Source organism: Notothenia rossii (assembly GCF_949606895.1).
Source record: "Notothenia rossii genome assembly, chromosome: 7".
NCBI lineage: Eukaryota > Metazoa > Chordata > Actinopteri > Perciformes > Nototheniidae > Notothenia > Notothenia rossii.
In genome coordinates, this window is record NC_136905.1 from 39,515,104 (window position 1) to 39,539,200 (window position 24,097).

Here is a 24,097-nt window from a genome sequence, read left to right on the forward strand (position 1 = left end):
ATGAGTAGACAACACAGTTCAAAAACTGTTTCATCGCATGGAAACTGGCCTTTGGGAGTACAGTCTTCCATACAAAAATTGACCTCCTCCATGGCAATAGGTTTGAGTCTATCCTCAGCACTGTGCAACTCTGGGAAGGAGTACATAATCACTGGCCGATCAGATGCTGTGTCATCAGTTGATCTTGGTCTGATTTTGTGGGAATTCCAGGTGTTGACCACTTCATCAAGTTCATCCTGCATAGAAAAAAAGCACAGTAAATGTAGACGACATGTCTTAAGAAGCTTTCGGACATAACTTCTACCTGTCTAGATGGAGGCTGAGGTTGCTGCAATGTCCACGAACATAGTGAATTATAATATTATTATTACTCATACTACTTTTATTAATGACTAATCTCAGAAATAAATAAAATATTTTACCTGAACAAGATTAAGGTAACATAATTGGATAAGACTTTTGTCCAAAAAGTCTCCTGTGAAATGCCCATCTTCCTGGAGAGTTTGGAACAGATTCATCCAGAACTGCGAACTCTGTTTGCAGAGTATACCCCACCATCCTTCAATGCGCTGGTTTGCTGTGCTTCTTCCATAAAGGAAACTTCTCTCTCCAGAAAAACTGTCTGGGTGGTTCCTTCGCAAAAACATCTGCATTTCTTCAACAAAAACGTTTTCCGTGCCTGCACGAATCCTCTCTGGACATCCACCTATACCTGAAACTGTTTTGATAAAGTAACTTGCAACTACTTTAGGATCACTGTTTGTGGTATAGGCCTCCATCCATAACACATAGCGGCTAAAACCATCTATACAGCCGTTGATGGCAATGCCATAGGGCTTTAGCTTATCATAACCATCCATGTGCCAAAGTGCATTTGGCCCTCTGCATCTGCACTGACGTCTTCTCAAGCGGTACGCTCGTCTTAATTTCACACCTTGTGGATCAACCAGTTTGATGATACGTCTTATGCTATCTTGTGACACAACAAGGCCCTGTTGAATTGCACGGAGATGTAGCCAACGGTATCCCTGCATCTGTCCATTGGTCATGATCTCATGCTGTACAAAAGCTAGCACTTCCTCCAAGTCAGACTGGTTCTTCCTCCTGAACAGGTTAAGACTTTTACAAATTCTCTTTAATGTTCGGACACTAATTACAATGTGATTAGTGTGTTCCAAAATAGCAAGTATTTCTTTGTTACTTAGGGAAAGTCTGAAGTATAGTTTAATTAAGTCATCCAAATCCGGCTGTGCAGGCATTGTTGTGAGCAGCGCAGCAAACTGATGTGATGCAGAATATAAAGAGGACAATTTGGTATTCGTAGGAGGGGTTATAATATGGCAGTTGAAGTTGAATTGTACATCAGATAATAACGTTGCTTTTAATCTGCGAAAAAGAAAAGAAAATACATTGTTTAAATATTGTAAGGTTAAGACTCTTCTTCCTATTTTACACAGTATATGCTCAGTAAAAGTGTCCATTACGGAGTACTGATCTTATTTATCAGGAACACTTTATATGCAGGAACAAAAATCCTACCTTTAATTTAAAGCCAGAAAGTGTTAAACACTCTTCCTGTTAACCTCACTAACTTCTTTCATAAAATGCATATTTTTTTACAATATCATTTTTCCCACAACCACAACTGTCTTACTCCATTCTAGACGAGATGATGTTTGAGATTTTGATCATTTTGATGGTTAATAGCCTTCTGATTGTCAGCTAGCTGCTAGCTGCCTTGTCAAACACACTTAATGAAATCTCTACAGAAACATGAAAACCCTGTTGTTTAGCCATCAATGTTCCAACGAGCACAAACTTGCGTGTCAACGAAAACCATTATTTACTGAATTAGATGGGGGGGTGGAAGCCATAGCATATAAGCTAATGCGCTTGCTGCTAGCTCATCAATGTCTGCATTTCACATTCTAACGCCTTTTCGTTGTTTTTACGAACGCCCAAAACACACTTATATATTTATAACTCACCTTTTGTTCTTCCATTTGCAATATGGTTTCCTCTTGGACCCCTCTGGCGCGCAGAAATTCACTCACGTCCTCCATTGTTGCCTACTGCAATGTGTAAATCTCTCACTGAAGCTGGTTCTCTACAGTTACCGGTATTTCTGACTTTAAAGTCAGAATTCTGAGAATAAAGTCAGAATTCTGAGATTATAGTCCTAAAGAACGTAGGACGCTGTCTCCTCTCTCACTTTAAAAAAATATATCCATATTTTGCCGCTCGCATAGATTTAGCTGAAGTTAACTAGCTAGATTTCACTGTTTTTCTTTATTTTTTTCTGGCGGGTGCGCCTCCCTTGAAGCTCTTTATGATGTGGCTGAGGTAGCGGAGGGGAAGAAACTGTTCAGGTGGCGAGAGGTTTTGGTCCTGATGGAGCGCAGCCTCCTGCCAGAGGGGAGGGGGGTGAACAGTTTGTGTCCAGGGTGGGAGGGGTCGGCCACTATCTTCCCTGCCCACCTCAGGGACCTGGAGGCGTGCAGGTCGTGGAGGGATGGCAGATTGCAGCAGATCACCTTCTCTGCAGAGTGGATGACGTGCTGCAGCCGGCCATTATCCTTGGCTGTGGCTACGGCGTACCAAATGGTGATGGAGGAGGTGAGGATGGACTCCATGATGGAGGTGTAGAAGTTCACCATCATCGTCTTTGGCAGGTTGCATTTCTTCAGCTGACTTTTTTGATGAGGTCCTGGGCGATGATGCTGCCCAGGAAGCGGAAAAGACTCCACAGCAGTTACTGGGGAGTCACACAGAGTGATGGAGGTGGGTGGGGCTGCGGTCTTCCGGAAGTCCACGACCATCTCCACTGTTTTTAGGGTGTTGAGCTCCAGGTGGTTTTCCCCACACCAGGTCACCAGATGGTCCATCTCCCACCTGTAGGCAGACTCGTCCCCACCAGAGATGAGTCCGATGAGCGTGGTGTCGTCTGAACTTCAGGAGCTTGACAGACTGGTGACTGGAGGTTCAGCTGTTGGTGTACAGGGAGCAGAGGGGAAAGAACGCAGCATTGAGGGGAACCGGTGCTGATGGTCCGGGGGTCAGAGACGTGTTTCCCCAGCCTCACGTGCTGCTTCCTGTCAGACAGGAAGTCTGTGATCCACCTGCAGGTGGATTCGGGCACGTGCAGCTGGGAGAGCTTGCCCTGCAGCAGAGCCGGGATGATGGTGTTGAAGGCGGAGCTGAAGTCCACAAACAGGATCCTGGCGTAGGTTCCTGCTGTGTCCAGGTGCTGGAGGAGGAAGTGAAGGGCCATGTTGACAGCATTGTCCACAGACCTGTAGGCAAACTGCAGGCGGTCCAGTCGGACAGGACAAGGCGCTCAAAGGACTTTATAACCATGGAGGTCAGGCGACGGGTCTGTTTTTTCTTGGGAACCGGGATGATGGTGGAGGTTTTGAAGCATGCTGGGAAGTGGCATGTCGCCAGTGAAGTGTTGAAGATGTCAGTAAACACAGGAGACAGATGATCAGCACAGAGCTTCAGGGTGGAGGGGGAAACATTGTCAGGGCCAGCCGCTTTTCTGGTATTGTGTTTTCTGAATAGTCTGTTTACATCCCTTTCATCGATTGAGAGAGTCTGATGTGTCGGGGGAGGTCAGCTGTGTGAGGGAGTGAGATACTGAAGGGGAGGGGGACATGGAGGTGTGAGACTGAAGCTGTTGCGAGGTGTCATGGGGGATGGTATCAGGACTGAACTCTCTGTTTTCAAATCTGCAGTAGAACTGATTCAGATCTTTTGCAAGGTGTCGGTCGTTCATGGAGAGGGAGGCTTTTGGCTTGTAGTTTGTGATCTGTCTTAGGCCCCGGCCACACGAGGACGAAAACGGTTGTTTGCGTTACTGTTTAGTGTCATATAGACCGTTCGGCCACACGAGGACGACCGAATATGACAGTAAACAACTGCGGAAACGATAACGGGTCCCAAGGTGGATAGAACGACATACGCAACGCTCTCCAACGGCTCCGTGTGTACGCCCTATACGATCATTTTCTGATAATGATGATGCAATAGCCGCCTCTGCTGCTCAACCCCGCGTCAAAGTAAACTGCACACTGAATTGAGATTATTTATCTTTCTCTCGATATGGACATAAATGCGAGTGAAGTATAATCTGACAGGACGGAGACACGCAGCTCTGCTCACCTGCAGCTCCTCCAGCTGTGATGCAGCGGTGAACGGAGCAAAACACACACTTCAAGTCAGATCATCACCCTTAGCTATTTTAATTACCTCTCAAACTACCTAAACTAGTTAGAAATATGTTTATTTTTACTGTCGGGTCACTCATTACTTGATCAGCTGCTGCATGAGACAGACACTGACGCTGTCAGAAGAGAGGGAGGAAAAAGAGAGGCTCCGTGTATTTTACTATTATATTATATAGATTCGTTATTCATTTGTTTTAAAGCTCAATAAATAGCAAAGAAGACCTTTGACTGGCACTTTTATAATTTTGTCCGGAAGATTAAAACTTTAATACACGTTGACTGGCGAAAAACTCTGCCCGGTTCCCTCGGCCCCCACCGCGGAGAATAAACAGAAGGGCAAGCATGACAACCATGCTTCTTCGCTGCTTTTGTGGAGGAAGTTACAGCGCCACGTACAGGCTCCTGCATATGTACTGCAGCTTCTCCAGCGGTTGGAGCTAAACCGAGCTGTCTCGTGTGGACAGACACTATCCGGTGAACATCAATCAATCAATGTTTATTTATATAGCCCAATGTCACAAATGTTACATTTGTCTCAGTGGACTTAACAATTTGTACAGAATATCAGTATGACAATACGACACCCTCTGTCCTTAGACCCTCACATCGTACAAGGAAAAACTTCCGGAGAAAACCCCACAGTTTAAAGGGAAAAATGGGAGAAACCTCAGGGAGAGCAACAGAGGAGGGATCCCTCTCCCAGGACGGACAGACGTGCAATAGATGCCGTGTGTAAATTGAAAAGATAATACATTTGCAACTTAGGTAGTCCAAATGTTTGGAAATGCATGTGTGTATAATAGGAAGATGAATCCACAAGGATATCCATCCAGAACTTATGATCCAGGACCACAGCCACGACTCAAGATCCAGGACTCGCGATCCATGACACAGGACCGCAGGATCATCCATGACTCCGGAGACATCAAAAAGAAAGACATTTGGGGAAGCTGGGTTAATCGGAACATGAGAGTACACAGGTATAGACAGAGAGAAGGAAGAAGTAAGATGTCCCCCGACAAACTAAGCCAATATCAGCAAAACTAGGGGCTGAATCTAATCAGCCCTAACTATAAGCTTTATCAAAAAGGAAGGTCTTAAGCGCACTCTTAAAAACGGATAGGGTGTCTGCCGTCCGAACACAAACTGGAAGCTGATTCCACAAATGTGGAGCTTGATAAGAAAAGGCTCTGGCTCCCATTGTACTTTTAGAGACTCTCGGAACAACCAACAACCCTGTATTCTTGGAACGCAATGCCCTAGTAGGACAGTAGGGTATAATTAGTTTTTTAAGGTAAGATGGCGCCTGCCCATTAAGGGCTTTGTAGGCGAGAAGAAGAATTTTCAATTATATCCTGTGTTCTATAGGGAGCCAGGGTAAGGCAGCCAGAACAGGAGTAATGTGGTCCCTTTTCCTAACTCTGGTTAGTACACGAGCTGCAGCATTTTGAATCAGCTGAAGCGACTTGACTGACTTCTTGGTACACCCTGATAATAAGGAGTTACAATAATCCAGCCTTGAAGTAACAAATTCATGGACTAGATTAGGGCTGGGCGATATGGAAAAAAATGTTATCACGATATGTTTTTCCATATTGATCGATCTCGATTCTTATCACGATATGTAGTTTTTGCAGATGCTGCCAGTGTGAGGGACATCCTGAAGCTTGAAGAAACAAGAGATTCACTGAAACTTTATAATAAAGTTTAATGCCTTCCAATAGTGAGAACAAAATGCTTTCGCTCATACAGAATAAAAAAAAAAAAACAATTATTAAATAATAATAATCTCAAATATTTGTACAAAACCAAGGCAGTACAAAACCAAGTGGGTCAGACCCTCTGACACATTAAAGTGCTAAACATAAAAAACATGTGTAATGTGTAAACATAGTAAACCAGTCACAGTTATTCTACATCTTGTGCAGTAGTGAACATCATTTACCCCATTACAGGTTTTTTGCAAGAAAGACAAGTCTGTTCACCACATCTGGCTTTAAAGCTGCCCTATGGCAGGACACAATATTGCCACTTGTACTAAAAGCACGCTCTGAGGGTGAGCTGGTGGCAGGAATACATAGATACCGCTTTGCCAGGAAGCTCACTCTGGGGTATGATGTGCAGTGGATTTTCCACCATGCCAGGGGGTTGGTCTCACCGTCTACTTCTGGAGCTAGCAGGTAACTGTTCAGTTCAGCCTCAACATCCTGCTCATCTGTTAGACTAGAGGTAGAAACAGAGTAGGACTTCTTGAAAAAGCTGCCCAGTGTCTTCCTCTGCATTTTGGCTGGTGGAGCTGAAGCTGTAGCAGTAGCAGTAGCTGTAGGTGTGAGAGTAGACTGTGGTGTGCTCTGACAGTCACCCAGGATCTGTGCCACAGCTCTGGATTTCACAGCCTCTACCTTGTCACCTTGGATGTAGCGGGTCTTGAACCGAGGATCAACAAGAGATGCCATGTTAAGGAGGTCATCAGTGGCATCATCATCATACTTTTCATTCAAATATGTGGTGATAGTAGTTTTGATGGCCTTCGTTAGCTCTGTGTCATCCTCTCCTGGCTTCAAGACCTCTGTATTGAAGAGCTGTAGGACAGGTTTCACACAAGAGACACTGACATGTGCTTCACCAGAGAGGGCATCAGTGAACTCAACAAGTGGATTAAGGGCCTTGTGTACAGACTCCAAGACCTCAATGTCTTGCCATGAGAGAGCCAGGTGCCTTGTTTTTCTATCAGCAGATAAAACCTTTGAAATGGCCTTCTCCTGCTCCAGTACTCGTGCTATCATTGCATGGCGAGAACCCCACCTGGTAGGTGATTCTGTCATCAACCGGTGCTCAGGTAGGTCGAGCTCCTTTTGTGCAGCTGTTAGTTCTTTTTTCTTCTTCCATGAGTATGAGAAAGTACTAACCACTTTTTTGCTCACACCCATGGCTCTCTCTATTCTCTTGTCTCTCACACTTCGCTCTGTAGATGACAAAAATGTAGTATTATTAGTATTAAGTATTATTTAAAAATTAGTTTCTGTCTTATAATAATAAATCATAATATTGTCATGACATCCTTGATATGAAAATCAATTAGACTACACACATAAACATATTTTTCCTCAATTTAAGTTGAGTACAGTGATAGAATATAAACTCTTCATTCAAATACATCTTAGATGCAAAATGTTAGTAATGATCGAATTATCACCTAGTATCAGTATCAATAGTTATAAAGTGATAGCCTGTACATTGGTTTATTGAGGCATGTAAAGTGAAATAATTTTGTTTTCAGATACATTCCTATTTCTATTCCAATTTATACACATCAGTAATTACCAGGTGCAATAATTACATAGGCTACTGAGTCCCAGTTACCAATTTTGAGAATATACTTTATGAAGAATAAATCACATTGTTACTATCATTTCATGAGAAGAGGTAAAAATATACATTTTATTCCAGCTTTATGGGCAACAGTGTATAAGAATACGAATCATTACACTGAGCTATTATTAGAGCTGAAAATGTAGCCTTTGACATCATCATGAACTTTTTTTATTATTAGCCTATCATCATGAACTTACCAATGGCAAGGTGCAGTCGATGACCAAAGCACTGCAGCCGGGACCAGCCTTTGAGGGAAACAGCCTTGACAACGTTTGCACCGTTGTCTGTTGTGATGCACACCTGTCGGTCTTCCCTAAGGCCCCAGGATTTGAGTGCATCCTCCAGCCCCTGGCTGATGATTTCCCCAGTATGGTCCTCTGGGAAGTATGCTGTCTGTAAGCATTTGCTGTGTAGAGCCCACTCCTCGTCAATGAAATGAATCGTGAGACTCATATATGGCTCCGATGTACGGCTAGACCATAGATCGGTGGTGGTGGCAAAGTATTTAACATCATTCAGATGAATTTCCACCTTACGACGGCATTCATTATAAAGCTGTGGCATCGCCGTCCGAGAAAAGTATTTTCTACCAGGGAGCTCGTACCTGGGGTCTAACACTTTGATCAGTTTCCTGAAGCCTTCTTTTTCCACTGTGTACAGGGGCATCATATCTTTAGCGAGGCAATAAGTGATAGCGCTCGTTATAGTTTTGCTCCGCTTTGACTGTTTTTCATACGGGGCAATGGCTGCAAAGCACGACTGGATGGATTGTTGTTTATTTATGTTACCGGGCGACGTGTGTGTGTGGCTTAGCTTCGTGTGTGGTGTGCTAGCTTGAGCCCGCAGTGTCACACTCTCTGTGTAGTTAGTGGGGTGGTGCCTTTTCAGGTGATTGAAAAGGTTAGTCGTATTCCCCGTCCTGGCTGGTACTACCCACCGGCATATTTTGCAGACCGGCTTCGTCTGCTCCTGGTCGCTTTTGCCGTAACCGAACCATGTCCACACAGCTGACGTGGTGTGACATTTTTTGTCAACTATGTCTTCTAGTAGGCCTACGGTGTCGCTTTCGCGTTCGCCAATAATTTCACTTTCACGGTCCTCTTTAGTTTCGCTCATTTTTGACAACTTCTTTGTTCATCCCTTTCTCCCTCTGTCTTCAGTCTCACTCTGTAGCCACGCTGCTCGCTCGTGGGCGTGTCCTACCGGCATACAGCAGCCAAACTGATACTGGTGTTGTTGCGCCTAGGCGGCCTACTTTTTATTAAGATGTCATATCGAATAATATGTCCCAAGCATAATATCGCAATCGATCAAAATTTTATCGCGATCCCGAACCGAGATCGAATTATCGCCCAGCCCTAGACTAGATTCTCTGCATCGTTTTGAGGCAAGATATGCCTGATTTTTGCAATGTTACGTAGATGGAAGTAGGCGGTCGTTGAAATTGATTTTATGTGGGCGTTAAAGGATAAATCCTGATCAAATATAAAACCAAGATTCCTTACAGTATCACTGGAGGCCAAATTAATGCCATCCATAGTTAGTATATCTTTAGATAATTTGTTTCTTAGATTCTTTGGGCCAAGTACAATAACTTGAAAAAAATGTAAGATCATCCACGTTTTTAAGTCCTTGAGGCAGTCTTGAATTTTATTTAGATGATTAATTTCATCAGGCTTGATTGATAAATATAGTTGAGTATCATCCGCATAACAATGAAAGTTTACAGAATGATTCCTTATAATATTGCCTAACGGAAGCATATATAATGTGAACAAAATAGGTCCGAGCACTGAGCCCTGTGGCACTCCATGGCTAACTTTTGTTTGCATGGAAGATTCATCATTGACCCGTACAAACTGAGAGCGTTCAGATAGATAGGACCTAAACCAGCCTGAAGCAGTTCCCTGTATGCCAACTAAGTGCTCTAGTCTTTGCAATAGGATATCATGGTCGATAGTATCAAATGCAGCACTGAGATCGAACAAAACAAGAATAGAGACAAGTCCCTTGTCTGAGGCTATTAGAATGTCATTTGTGACTTTAACCAGAGCTGTCTCTGTGCTATGATGTGTTCTAAAGCCAGACTGAAAATCTTCAAATAAATCATAGTTTTTTAAGTAATCACACAACTGTTTTGCGACTTTTTTCTCAAGAATCTTTGAGAGGAACAGAAGATTAGAAATAGGTCTATAGTTGGCTAAAACCTCTGGATCGAGGTTGTGCTTTTTAAGAAACGGTTTTATCACTGCTACTTTGAATGATTGTGGAACATAGCCTGATAATAAAGACATATTCATAACATTTAATAAAGAAGTGCTAATTAATGGAAAAACTTATTTTAACAGCTTAGTTGGAATCGGGTCTAAGATACACGTTGATGGTTTAGAAGAGTGAATCATTGAATTTAATTGTTCAAGGTTTATGGCTGAAAAGCATTCTAGTTTACTCTGTAGTGTAATATTAGAACTTACGTTTCCGGGAGCTGTTGATAACACTATACTGGTCAAAGGCAAGAGGTCATTAATTTTGTTTCTAAGAGTAACAATGTTATCGTTAAAAAAGCACATACAATCATTGCTACTGAGTGCTATGGGAATAGAAGGCTCAATCGAGCTGTGGCTCTCTTTCAGCCTGGCTCCAGTGCTGAAAAGAAATCTTGCATTATTCTTATTTTCATCTATTAATTTAAGTGTAGTAGGCTGCTCTCGCTTTACGCAGTGCTTTCTTATATTCATTGAGAGTAATATGCCAAATTAAACGAGATTCTTCAAGTTTAGTGGAACGCCATATCCTTTCAAGTTGTCTCGACTTTTACTTTATTTTGCGGGTTTCGGCATTATGCCATGGAGCTAATCTATGTTGTTTTCTTCTTTTTCAAAGGAGCAACAGAGTCTAATTTTATTCGCAGCTCATCTGTAGCACTATCAACAACATGATCAATTTGGGGTGGTGTACATTTTGTATAAGTTTCCTCCCTTACATGCAGACATGCTATCGAGTTAAGTATTGGTGGAATCTCTTCCTTAAATTTGGCTATAGCACTAACAGATAGGTTTCTGCTGCAGGAGCTTTTGACTAATGCTTTGTAGTCTAGTAACAGTACTTCAAAAGTTACTAAGAAATGGTCGGATAAAGCAGGATTATGGGGTTCGACTAATAGTTTCTCAATTTCAATACCATAAGTCAGGACAAGGTCGAGAGTGTGATTATAGCAGTGGGTTGGTTTATTTACACTCTGACAGAAACCAACAGAATCTAATATAGAGTTAAATGCAACAGTAAGGCTATTTTTATCATCGTCAACATGAATATTAAAGTCACCGACGATAATTACTTTATCTGTTTTAAGTACCAAAGCTGATACAAACTCAGAGAATTCTGATAAGAATTCTGAATAAGGACCTGGTGCACGGTACACTGTAACAAATAAGATTGGCAGCAAAGTTTTCCAGGTCGGATGCGTAAGACTAAAAACGAGGCTTTCAAAGGAGGTATAATTTAATTTTTGTTTAGTATTGATAAGTAAACTTGAGTCAAAGATTGCTGCAACTCCACCTCCTCGGCCCGTGCCTCGGGCAATATGAGTATTGATATGGCTTGGTGGAGTGGCCTCATTTATGCTGACATATTCTTCATGTCTCAACCAAGTTTCAGTGAGAAAGCATATATCAATATTATAATCTGATATTAAATCATGTACCAATATTGCTTTAGATGCTAGAGATCTTATGTTTAAGAGACCACATTTAATCTTCCTGTTTTGTTGCACTGTAGTAGTTGTTACATTTACTTTTATTAGGTTATTATGTATGACACCTCTATTAGGTTTTACCTTAAATTGTCCTTGGGCAAACACACACACCGTTTATATTGGGTATTTTATTGGGTTCGGGATTCCTATGGATGACTGCCTAGGAGAGAGCGCAGAGAAGCGTGTAAGACTGTGACTCCGCCTCCCGGTCTCAACTCCAGTTTGTCATGGATTAAGTCCACAAAGCCCTGAAATGTTTGCCGAAATGAGATTTGCACTTTCCAAAGTAGGATGAATGCCGTCTCTCTTAATCTGACCAGGTTTTCCCCAGAAGGCTGTCCAATTATTTACGAAGCCCACATTGTTTGCTGGGCACCACCAAGACAACCAGCGTTGAAATGATGACATGCGGCTATACATGTCATCATTGATCAGATTGGGGAGGGGACCAGAGAAGATTACGGTGTCCGACATTGTTTTAGCATAACTACACACCGACGCCACATTAAGTTTGGTGCATTCTGATTGGCGTAAACTAACATCATTACCACCGACGTGAATAACAATCCTACTGTATTTACGTTTATTTTTAGCCAGCAGTTTAAGATGCTTCTCAACGTCGCCCGCTCTGGCCCCCGGAATGCATGTGACTGTGGAGGCTTCGGTCTCTAAATTCACGTGTCTCATAATAAAGCTACCAATAACCAGAGTTGGCTTCTCAGCGGGTGTCTCGCTGTTGGTGGGGACCTGCGGGTTAGTGGGGACCTGCGGGTTTTGCGTTATGCCCCTTCTGAACAGTCACCCAATCTCCCTGCTGCTCGGGAGTTGCCGGGGGACGGCTAAGAGGAGCTACCTTTTGCTGGTCCGCACCGATAACATGGGCTTTACTGTAGCTGAGTTATTTTCTAAGATGCGGAGCCGGGCTTCTATGGCTATGATTCCCGCCTCCAACCTAACAACTATACTACATTTAACACATGTATCGGTACCAGTAAAGGAGGTAGGGGAGTAACCAAACATGAGACAGTTAGAGCAGGAAATAGCACCTGAGGGTGGGGAAAGAGCCATGGCTAGCTATCAAGCTAAAGTAGCAACCGTTAGCAAACCCGAAAAGAGTGTAGGGAACTGTGGAGTTACAGTCGCTAAGAGAAGGAGAGTTGTGAGTGCTGAAACAGCCTGTGACACGAACCCAACAACTGTTGTGCAATGAAATAGTGGGCTACTAGTAATCTCGAACCGTCAGTTTAAAAAAGAAAAAGCGATACCGTTCCGATAAATATCAATAATTTCGAACATCGCGGGAAAATTCCTGAGGTTTTGGGGGAAGCCGGAAGTGACGTCAATGCGGGAACGCTTCACTGTGCGGCGAGAGAGCCAAACACGGACAAAGTGTGTTGTCATGCGTAGAAATGGTGAATTACTGAGTTTAGGCACGTTAATAACGTTTTAATGAAGTTGACTACAGTATATTCATATTTGTCAGTGCTTTCATGTCAATTCGGCGAACATAAACATAAATGATCGTGGTGAAGATGATGATTCAATTAGGATTAAAAATCGGTAGTGAGAGCTGTTGAATTTCCTCCCATCGGATGTGATATAAAAACAAATCGATTATTTTTGTAGTTGTAAACTCAAGTGGATGAAACTACATTTATTAGATCTTTCATGTCAATTCGGCGAACATATGATACATTAAATCATCGTGAGGATGATGATTTAAAAATCTTTTGTTTGAGCCGGTCTGCATTTCCTGATGAGAAAACAAACCTTAGCTTTTTGTAGTTGCAGTCAGTGGTGTAGTGGGCGTTGGACGCGGGGGTACGCCGTACCCCCACTTATTTGAAGCATGATTTCTTTTTTTAATAGTCTAATACATCTAAAATCATTGCCAGTGTTATCAGTTGCAAGTGTGTGTTTGTTGTAATAATGACGAAAACATATTAGGCAGATTTCACAGTAATTATAATAAAAACGTAGCTCAAGCATTTATGCAACTTGATTTGAAGCGTGTGTGTGTGAGGGGCAGAACTGTGTGTGTAGGGTGACCAGGTGTCTCGCACTGTGCGGGACTGCACACACAGCATTTTTATTATTTGTCCCGCGTCCCACACATTGAGACTATGTCCCGCATTTGAGTGATAGTCGCGCAGAAAGGCCGGATCGGTTCGCTGACAGCCGGCACCGCCCTTTATTATTATATTGTCTAAACGGCATAATGTAAGTTGCGCTGACAGGCGACACAGAGGTCCCCAAGCCCCCCCCTGTTGACAGTTCACGAGCGCGTCCATAGTGTCTCCCGTCCACCCACCACCCCGTCCACCCAGTAAAAACATCCCCACTACACCACTGGTTGTAGTAGTACACCAACATGGATTAAACGTGTTTGTTTTTACCACAATGTTGGGGAAATTAATGGATAAAATGCACAGATTATTATTATTATTATTATTATTCCCACTCCGATCGGGAAACTAGGTCCACCGTTTCCCCGCAGCGAGGCTCCCCCCGTTGACAGTTTACGTGGGCTGGGCTGGGTGCAGTGGCGGACTGGCCATCGGTACGAATCCCGATGGGCCGGTACCGAAGTGGGCCGGTCGGATAAGTAACTAGCACATCCCTCACTCCCCCCGTTGACAATTTACTAGTGGTACCGAAGTGGGCCGGTCGAGAGTCCCGGGCTGATTTTTAGTCCCAGTCCACCACTGGCTACATGACCGTATGATCGCCCATATTGACGCACCTAATTCCTAAACTTCTAACAGATACAAAATAAACCGATCCTTCAGCCTCAAATGAGCTCTCAGACACGTTCAAAAATAAACTGTCATCGCTGTCTGAGCTTGCTGCTGTGTGCCCCATCGTGCGTTTACATGCAGATGCTGGGATCCTGAACGGTGCAGCTGGAGCGCTGTGCCCGCAATGACGTCACACATAATTTGGCGGGACTTGAAGAATCCCCGAGAAGATCTAGAAAATTGTCAACATTGAAGGGCAGATTAATGTTTATCAAAGTACAAATATCCAAAATCAGTTCAGTAACGGTTTTCAAGGGGACAATATTTACTCAAATTGATGGGTTTGGATGATGGGGGAAACTCGTGTCACAGGCTCTTTAAGCTGTAGTAACGTGTGATTACAACGTCAGGCAGTTGCAGTGATCAGGAGTTTTAAAACGATCGATTAAGTTTAAGATAATAAGCTATCAGCAACAGAACAGTCACACGGGATACCCGGAGATGGCAACAACAACCGGAAGTTACAACATGCTTACCGCAATAGTGGTCCGTGTAGAAACAGCAGTAGGAACACTCGTGTAATCAGACACATTGAACCTTCATACATTCTCAGAGTATTGTCATGTGGACGGAAGCTTTTTTGCGTTTGCGTTAATCCTATGTGTTTAGCCGTATGCGTCCTCGTGTGGCCGGGGCTTTAGACCACGCCAAACAGAAGCAGAGCCGTTTGTTGAGAGCTGATGTTGGAGTTTCTCAAAGTATTGTCGTTTAGCATCTCTCACCGCCTTGCCAAAGACGTACTTCGACTCTCTAAAACGTGCCTAAACGCCTCTTCCTTTTGCAATCTTAGCTGTTTCAGTTTTGGTGTGAACCAGGGCATGTTGTTGTTGAAACTCACCCTGGTGCATGTCGGTACACAGCTGTCCTTGCAGAAGCTGATGTATGACGTCACAGCCTCTGCATATACTGTACATCCAAACTTTGCGTTGCAGTCCTAAACATGTCCCAGTCAGTACAGTCCAAACACACCTGAAGTTCCTCCATAGCTTTACTGCTCCACTGCCTGAATGTCCTCACTACAGGTTTACACAGCTTGAGTTTCTGCCTGTATGCAGGAATCAGGTGAACCATGGTGTGGTCAGAGTTGCCCAATGCAGCGCAGGGGACGGTGTGATAGGCTCCCTTGATGGTGGTGTAACAGTGATCCAATATGTTCCTCTGTCTGGTGGGGCATTTAATAAACTGTTTATATTTTTGAGAGTTCGTGGCTGAGCTTGCCTTTGTTAAAGTCACCAAGAACAATAACTAGGCAGTCCGGATAAGTCCTCTCCACACACAGTATCTGGTCGGCGAGTGTGCGCTGTGCCTCCTGCACGTTCGCATGCGGTGGGATGTACACACCGACCAGTTTGAATGAGGAGAACTCTCGGGGGGGAATAAAAGGGTTTGCAGTTGATGATAAAAGTTTCCAGAGTGCGAGAACAGTGCTGCAGAATCACTGTCACATCGTCGCACCAGCCAATGTTCGTGTAAAAACATATTCCTTCACCTTTTGATTTGCCAGACAGCTCCGTGTCACGATCCGCTCTGAACAGCTGGAAGCCTGCCAGCTGCAGCGCCAAGTCAGGAATCGATCCACACAACCAGCACAAAACACAAGATGAAGAAAAGTCTCTGTTTCTACTAACCAGTAGCTGAGGCTCGTCCAGTTTATTGCTTATGGAGCGCACGTTGGAGAGAAATATTCCAGGTAGCGGCGTGCGAAGTCCGCGGCTCCGGAGTGCTCGAATGCAGGTGAGGGGTACATTTTATGAGAATGTCCACTAATTCCACGGAAGAACAGAGAAAAGTGGGAAAGTAATCCACTGAAGTTGTTTCTCTAATGTTTAGGAGATTTTCCCTGGTGAAAGAGTTCGGTGTACAGTATGTAAACACTGAATTAACGCACAAAACAGAGCGCACCAAAACATTGAAGCAGCCATCCGCGGCGCCATCTTTGTTAAGTACAAAACCTTTTACACTTTTTGATATAAATCCTCAGACAAACCCCACCTACAAACATAAGAAGTCCACACTGAGTCAGGTCTAGTAAGACTAGGCCGGACTCAATAGAATTTAAGAACACATTTGCATTCAAATCAGTCTACCAATATGCAACAGTCAGCTATTTGTTCATAACAAGCCGTCATGATGCTGGACTGAGGCACAGTGGTGCTTTGGCCAAATGCTCACACAGGGCAATTAGATTACACATATATGTCAAATGTATGTAATATGTAATATGTGTAAGCTTATTGCATGGCCAAATACTAAATAAAGCAAGGACTTGACTCCTAATTGAAATAGATTTCATAGACTGAACAGAGATAGTATTGCTTCCGTTATGAAAAGATTGGCCATTCCACTGCGTAGCAAAAGCTAGGGCTGGGGAAAGAGTAATGCAACTGAACATGAAGGCCGCACTGATCGAGGTTTTCTGCAACTGTATAGGTCTGTTCACCAGTGGCGACTGGTCATTAGGGGCAGCCCAACCTAGTGTCAGCAGAAAGTAATGAAAATAATCATTCCAAAAATATGCAAAAACAAGATATATGTTAAAATATATTTTAAGATCATGTTTAGTCGTCTGATTCGTCTGTACATTGCTGTTGTAGTCTGCGTTCTTCCAATTAGTGTCCAGTGTGCCCATTGAGCCGCATTGAGCGATGTGGGGCAAGCCCCTCTCTCTGCTGTCAAAATGAATGGGAGCTGTAAAAACTACACTGTGCATGCCCAGAGTATTTTTCTATTCAATGTGTGCGGGAAAAAAATAATCACCAGTGGGGCAAAGTGCTGGCAACCCCACCAAAATGTCATCTCATAATTCAGAGAGCTGATTTTATGTCATATATTTGGTTGATCTTCTGTGTTTTGCCTATAGGCTATTGCTCTGCTGGATCGATTGATATTGTGACCTCGTTGATGAGTGTCTGTGTTTTCCTTATACACCCACCCACCCCCCTCTCTCTCTATCGGAACCATGGATAGCCTACAGCTATTTGTTTACGTGTTTAAAAGAGCACCATAAGCTTATATATACACACATCGAAGTTGTTCGTGCCCCACCACTTTGGTACAAATAAAAACGCCACTGCTGTTTATTTTCCATGAACCAGTCTTTAAACACTGCCAGAGCCCATACTGTGGTTGCAGTCAAAATCAGCTCCTATCATCTTTTCCTAACCACTATTCCTTGTCCTCTGCAGGAAACATCACAGGGTTAAGGCATTGTGGTTAGGAGAATTCAAAAGAACTTAGGAGAATACGACCGGGCTACAAGATAATCCGACTGCTCTTACGCTATCCGACGTATTTATGATGCGCCAGAGGCTTTTATTAATGTGCGTCTGCTGTGGGGAAACTACAGTTTCGACAGACTACTGTTAGCACATCTAGATACTTTTCACCGTGCTCTTATGGTGTTGTTTAATGCAGGCTTTATGAACGTGGACAACAGTGAAAAATATATTCTTCATTAGGTCGGTCCACACGTATTAATCCACATGAATCCCAATACGTATGAAAATATATATAAAAAAATATATACAGTATATAAAAAATAAATACAATTGTATTTGTAACTAGAGAATGCAATTCCTGAAGGAATTGCTAGTGGGAATGCTTTATGCTGAAAATCTGATGCTAAACTGCCATGCTGAAATGTAATGTGTAAGAAGAAAGTGAATAATTTAGATTGAAATTATACATGAACACTGGGGGCTTGAATGTGTGATGAGAGAAGAAAAGAAAGTAAAAAGGCTTGGAAAAGCAGCAGAATATTTGAACCAACTTGATGTTGTATGATCTGTCGCCATGCCAACGGCATTTGATGACACCCCATAATACGCTTAGATGCGTTGATGGCTGCATCGTTACCAAACCTGTGAAGTTTTGGGCCGTTTGGAGCATTTTCACTGAAGTTATGAGAAAACCGTGTTTCATGGTGCATTGTGTTGCCATGGCAACGGCATTTGAAGAAATCTCAAAACTGTACCCTAGATGTCTTCATGGCTGGACTGTTAGCACAAATGTGAAGTTTGAGCACTTTTTGAACATTTTCATGTTATGAACAGAGACACAGGACGCGGGACCCAAAAGCAGGACTCGAAGACACTTGTCCAAAAATAGAATGTTCTTTAATAACAAAAACTAAATCGTACTTTCAAAAAATAGAAAGCAGTTAAATAGCCAAAGTTAAGTTGTACAGCAACACAAAAACTCACTTGGCAAAAGGTCTAAATCTCATGGTCGGTATCAGGAGTCAAAAAAAGGCCCAGGTTCTCACGACATGAAACATAACAAACTGACAAAGGAACAAAGAAACACCAGGGCTATATATAGGTGAGGGGGATGGGCACAGGTGAAAACAATCAGGGCAGGGCCAAGCAATCGCAAGGGCGGGAAACACACAAAGGCAGGAAATGTGGGATCTGGAATGAGAGGAAAGATTACTTTCAAAATAAAAACAGGAAGTGACAAGATCAAAACACAAAACTAGAGTAAAAACATAACTAAACCTAACATATCTGTCGAGTCACAACATGACCCCCGACTCTAGGGATGTCTCCTGACGGCCCAGGCAGATTAGGATGTTGCCTGTAGAAATCCCTGATCAACTCCTGATCCACAACGTAGCGAGAAGGAATCCACATCCTATCCTCTGCTCCATAGCCTTTCCAGTCAATGAGGAACTGCCTGCCACGTCCCCTTCTTCGGACTGCCAGCAGTTTCTTGACCGTATAAACAAGGCCACCATCAACAACTCTGGGGGGTGGCGTAGCTTTGGTTGCTGGCACCAAACTGCTTTCCTTGACAGGCTTGATCCTCCCAACGTGGAATGTAGGGTGGACCCGCAGGGACCGGGGAGTCGCAGGCGCACAGAAACAGGGTTCAGAATCTTCGTTATTGGAAAGGGACCAACAAACCTGGGGGCTAATTTTCTTGAAGCGACATGGAGGGGTAGATCTTTCGTGGACAACCAAACCTTCTGCCCAGGCTGGTACAGTGGAGCTGGCCGGCAGTGTCGGTCAGCCCCCCTTTTCATTGAAGAAGAACTCCTTAGAAGGGTTCGACGGACAGCCGCCCAGATGCTGTGGCAACGTCTGACCAGGGCATGTGCAGAAGGGACCAAGACCTCCTTTTCAGTCTCAGCAAACACGGGTGGTAGAAAAAGACGCACTGGAAGGGAGTCAGACCTGTGGCAGAGGTAGGAAGAAAATTGTGGGCGTATTCCACCCAGATTAGATGCTTGCTCCACGATGAGGGATTCTGAACCACCAAGCACCTCAGACATGTCTCCAACACTTGATTTAATCTCTCAGTTTGTCCGTTGGACTGGGGGTGATACCCAGAGGAGAGGCTAGCGGTGGCTCCAATAAGACTGCAGAACTCTTTCCAGAACTTGGAAACAAACTGTGGGCCCTGGTCTGACACAATATCCCTGGGAAATCCATGTATTCGGAACACATTGATCATCATAATTTCTGCCGTTTCCTTGGCCAAGGGTAGCTTGGTCAACGGAATAAAATTAGTCATTTTAGAAAAACAATCTACCACTGTTAGCACAGTGGTATTACCTTGAGACACCGGGAGTCCAGTAACAAAGTCCATGGATATGTCAGACCAGGGCCGTTGAGGAATGGGCAACGGCTGCAGCATCCCCGCCTGAGACCTGGAAGAAGTTTTGCTGCGAGCACAAACAGGACAGGCATTCACATATTCACCAACATCTTTAGCCATGGACGGCCACCAGAAACGCTGCTTAAGTGCGAACATGGTTCCTCTAACCCCAGGATGACAAGTGAGCAAGGACGTGTGAGCCCAGTGAATGATCTTGGAGCACAAGGGCACTGTAACAAACATCCTATTAGGCGGACACTCACTAGGTGCTGGGCTCTCAACATTTGCTTGCTGCACCTCTTTTTCTATCTGCCAAGTTACCGCTCCTACCACACGGTTCAGTGGTAGGATGGGTTCTGGTTTCTTGGCAGCAGGCTCAGGGTCAAACAGACGGGATAAGGCATCTGGCTTGGCGTTCTGGGAGCCAGGTCTAAATGACAAGGTCGCAAACAAATCAACAGGCCTCACAATGCTCCTTATGCGCAGCGACTTCACCTAGGATGGGTCATAGTCGGGGAAGCTTGTTTGGGAACAGTCCACAAACCAGCGGGTTTCAATGTCTACAAAACAAACGTGTTGAACAACGGTCGCACATCCTTTCTTAGTCCATGTGCAAACAGTATTCTGGTGAAGGAAGACTACAGTGGCATGACACAACACCATAGGCCAGTGACCACCAACTGGCGGCCTGCGGGCCACATCCGGCCCCCCAGACATTCTCATCCGGCCTGCACGACGGGGGTGACTGTGGCGTTGGCGGAGTGGTTACTGCGTTCTCCCCCCACCCTTTTTTTACAACGTCTCGTGAGTAAGGTGCAGTACCGGAGTCCAACAGAGAGGCAGCAGCTGCGGGTCAGTAGACTGCGGACTGCGAAACCTTCCCTGCCTGGAAGAAGAAGTGATCCTCCTTCGTTGTGAAGAGTCTGGTTAATGCGCTCGGCACCACAGCAGCAGCCCCGCTGAGACAGAGTCCAACAGAGAGGCTGGAGCTGCGGGACTGTAGCCTAGAAGCAGGGTTGGGTTGTAACGGAATATATTTAACGGCGTTACGTAATCAGAATACAAAAATCAAGTAGGCTAACTGTATTCAGCTGGCGTTACATTGAAAAAGGAGTAATCTGATTACAGTTACTTTCGTAAACCTGAAGTGAATACATTTTGGAATACTTATTGGAATTATTGGTGGAAAGGTTTCCTCACAAAATGTAATATTCATTACCGGCAGAACTGTGTGCACACTGCACAGCGCTGCAACATGTCTGTGAGGCCCTGCCCCCGCACGCAAATGAGAGAGAGATCTCTTTTAAAATATATTGAAAGTTAGAAACGGAGATGGTTAGATAAAATGTGCAAGATAACGTTTATGTAGCATTTATTTATTGTCGAAATTATGACATTTCATAACGGGATAAAATCAAAGTGAATGACCTGCTACTGCTGAATGCATGGGGCAAGTGACTGGAAACCATTTAAAAAGTTATTACATTGTTTCAGATAATAGATAATGATAATTCATTATATTTAGGGGTGCCTTTCAAAGCACCCAAGGACACCTTACAATTCATAACATATTCCAAGGAAAGGTTTTAGACAGCACAAAGAATGCAGTCCGGGTGATGTTTTTTATGTGGGGTGCAGATGAGAGAGCTGTCCAGAATGACACCAATATGTTGTGTTTGAGTTCTTGATAAGCCATTAAAACAGTAAAATAAGTGTCTCCTGTTCACCAAAACATACCCATCTGTTATGGAAAAATAAAGCATTCCAAAAGTATTCTAAAAGTAATCTGAATACGTTTTTAAGACATGTAACTGTAACTGTATTCTGATTACTTTCAAAAATTGTTGGCCCGCGAAAGTGTCTATTGGATACATTTTGGCCCTTGGACAAATGTAGTTGGTGATCCCTGTCATAGGCCAATCTCTTCTGTCTGTGGGAAAGACACAGGACTCACTGTTGGTACAGATAGCCTAGGGCAGGGGTGCTCAATACGTCGATCGCGATCTACCAGTCGATCCCAAAGGTATTATTGGTAGATCGCGTGACATTAAAAAAATTGACGTCAACCTATCATCCATCCCGTCTTTTGATTGATATACAGGGCAGCCAGTCAGATGACATCTGAATTTTGTCTGACACTTAGGTCACTGCGCATGAGCAAACAACTGCGCTAAGTGCTAACTAACTAGCAAGCTTGTCAGCGAGTTACGGCCAGTTTTCAGCCTTTGGTTTTTTCTCTCAAACCTATGAAAGGGTATAAAAATGAGTGAGGTAGCTGGACCAAGTAAGAAGAAAAAAACGTATAACTTTCATACGGAATGGGAGGAGGACTTTTTTTTCACGATGACATTTTCCAAGTGCGTTTGCCTCATCTGCCAGTCTACCATAGCAATACCAAAGAAGGGGAATGTGGAGCGGCATTTTCGGACTGTTCATGGAAAATACGACACCGACTTCCCGCCGAAAAGCGAGCTGAGAAAGAGAAAAGTGAAGGAACTGAAATCCCAGTTGTCCGGACAGCAGTCATTTTTCACGCAACAAACTTCAAAAGCGAAAGCCGCCACCGAAGCATCGTTCCGGGTGAGTCACATCATCGTCAATAACAAGAAGTCCTTCCAAGACGGAGAGATGGTAAAAGAGGCATTCGTTGAAGCAGCTGACTCATTGTTCCGAGACTTTAAAAATAAGGCAGAAATATTATCTTCGATCAAAGCTCTCCAGCTGTCAAGAAGCACAGTTACACGGCGCTGTGAAGCCATCGCTGAGGATTTAACCCAGCAACTTTGGAAGGACATTGGAGATTGCGAGTGTTTCTCACTGCAGTTGGACGAATCAACGGACGTGAGTGACACAGCCCAGATGTGCATTTTCATTCGTATGGTGTTTAGTGATATCACTACAAAAGAAGAGCTATTAACAGTACTGCCCATGAAAGAACAGACGCGAGGAGAGGACATATTTCAGTCGTTTAAAAACTTTATCGCGAAAACTCAGCTCCCAGTGTACAAATTGATGTCTATCACCACGGATGGAGCACCCGCAATGGTTGGCCGCTTGAATGGATTTATTGCAAAGTGCAGGCAGGACGATGCTTTCCCGGACTTCCTAAATTACCATTGCATAATCCACCAACAAGCGTTATGCGCTAAAATGCTCAACATGAAAGAGATCATGGATGTTGCAACGAAGATCGCCTGTTCTATTCGCGCCAGATCTCTTCAAAGAAGGCTATTCCGTGCACATCTGGAGAATGCTGACTGCGACCACTCTGAGTTGTTGCTACACACTGACGTGAGATGGCTTAGTCGAGGGAAATTCCTGCAAAGATTTCGAGAGCTCTGTCCGGAGATTAAGGAGTTTTTCCGTGTAGCTGGACATGCAGAATACACTCAACTAAATGACGGTCAGTGGCTGTTAGACTTGGCATTTTTAACCGATCTGACCAACATGTTGAATGACCTTAATCTACAGCTGCAAGGAAAAGACAAAACAGTGATCAATATGATCAGCTCGGTTAATGCTTTCAAACGAAAGATGCAACATCTCTCCTCAAAGCTGCAGCGCCATGATTTGGCAAACTTCCAGAACCTGGCGTCAGAGCTGGAGATGCAAAGGAAGGCCTGTGTGCAACTTGACACTGCACGCTACACAGAGCAGATTGACAAATGTCTGTCAGAGTTTGACAAACGCTTTCAAGACTTTTCTTTGCTCGAGCCAGTCGCTACATTCATGTGCTATCCTTTTCGGGAAGATGCTGAGGTTGATTCACTCGCATCAAAAATTGCAACACTGTTTCACCTGAACTCTTCTGTAGTGGAAGATGAGATTTTGACACTACAAGCTGACATTGAGCTGAAGTCCAGAGCTCATGGACAGTTCTGGAACTTACTCACAGAGGTAAAGTACCCCAACATGAGGAAATGTGCTACCTCCTTGACAGCATTATTCGGCTCCACTTATTTATGTGAGTCAGCCTTTTCCCACATGAAGATCATCAAGTCCAAGTACCGTTCCACCATGACTGATGAACATTTGGAAGTGTGCTTGAGGCTGGCTGTCAGCAGTTACCGTCCGGACTATGCATCCCTGGCTGATTCAATTCAGTGCAAGTCATCAGAGTAAACTCGGGTAATGACAAAAAATGTACATAGTTAATTGTGTTGTGTTGTGCAATATTGGCTCATGCGATATAAAGAATCCTCAATATATTTATAAATAAAAATATGTTTTGCATTTTTTGTAGTAGGTAGATCATTTTGACTTGATCATTTTATAAGTAGCTCTCATGCTGAAAAAGTGTGAGCACCCCTGGCCTAGGGTGTTCAGTCTTTGAAAGGTCAAAGATG

General features: G+C 43.8%; 2 protein-coding genes across 2 annotated transcripts; one reads left to right on the plus strand and one right to left on the minus strand.

Annotated features, from left to right (window-relative positions):
• Nucleotides 1–5,784: 5,784 nt before the first annotated feature.
• Nucleotides 5,785–8,953, minus strand: LOC307047511 (E3 SUMO-protein ligase ZBED1-like). The gene is made up of 2 exons (XM_079694521.1): nt 7,799–8,953; nt 5,785–7,191 (listed from the first exon to the last, which is right to left on the minus strand). The coding sequence occupies exons 1-2, from the start codon at nt 8,715–8,717 to the stop codon at nt 6,176–6,178; spliced, it is 1,935 nt and encodes a 644-aa protein (XP_079550647.1). The 5' UTR covers nt 8,718–8,953; the 3' UTR covers nt 5,785–6,175.
• Nucleotides 8,954–22,094: 13,141 nt separating this feature from the next.
• Nucleotides 22,095–23,873, plus strand: LOC307046384 (general transcription factor II-I repeat domain-containing protein 2-like; the record flags this gene model as incomplete). Its single annotated transcript, XM_079692779.1, has 1 exon — nt 22,095–23,873. One exon carries the CDS (start codon nt 22,095–22,097, stop codon nt 23,871–23,873), a length of 1,779 nt encoding a protein of 592 aa, XP_079548905.1.
• Between the last annotated feature and the right edge of the window lie 224 nt (nt 23,874–24,097).

Excerpts from the sequence above, each read along its gene's own strand:
- LOC307047511 (XM_079694521.1), bottom strand. The coding sequence starts at position 8,717 with ATGAGCGAAACTAAAGAGGACCGTGAAAGTGAAATTATTGGCGAACGC. Across the intron at positions 7,192-7,798 it reads TCGACTGCACCTTGCCATTG|AGCGAAGTGTGAGAGACAAG; the intron begins GTAAGTTCATGA and ends TGTCATCTACAG.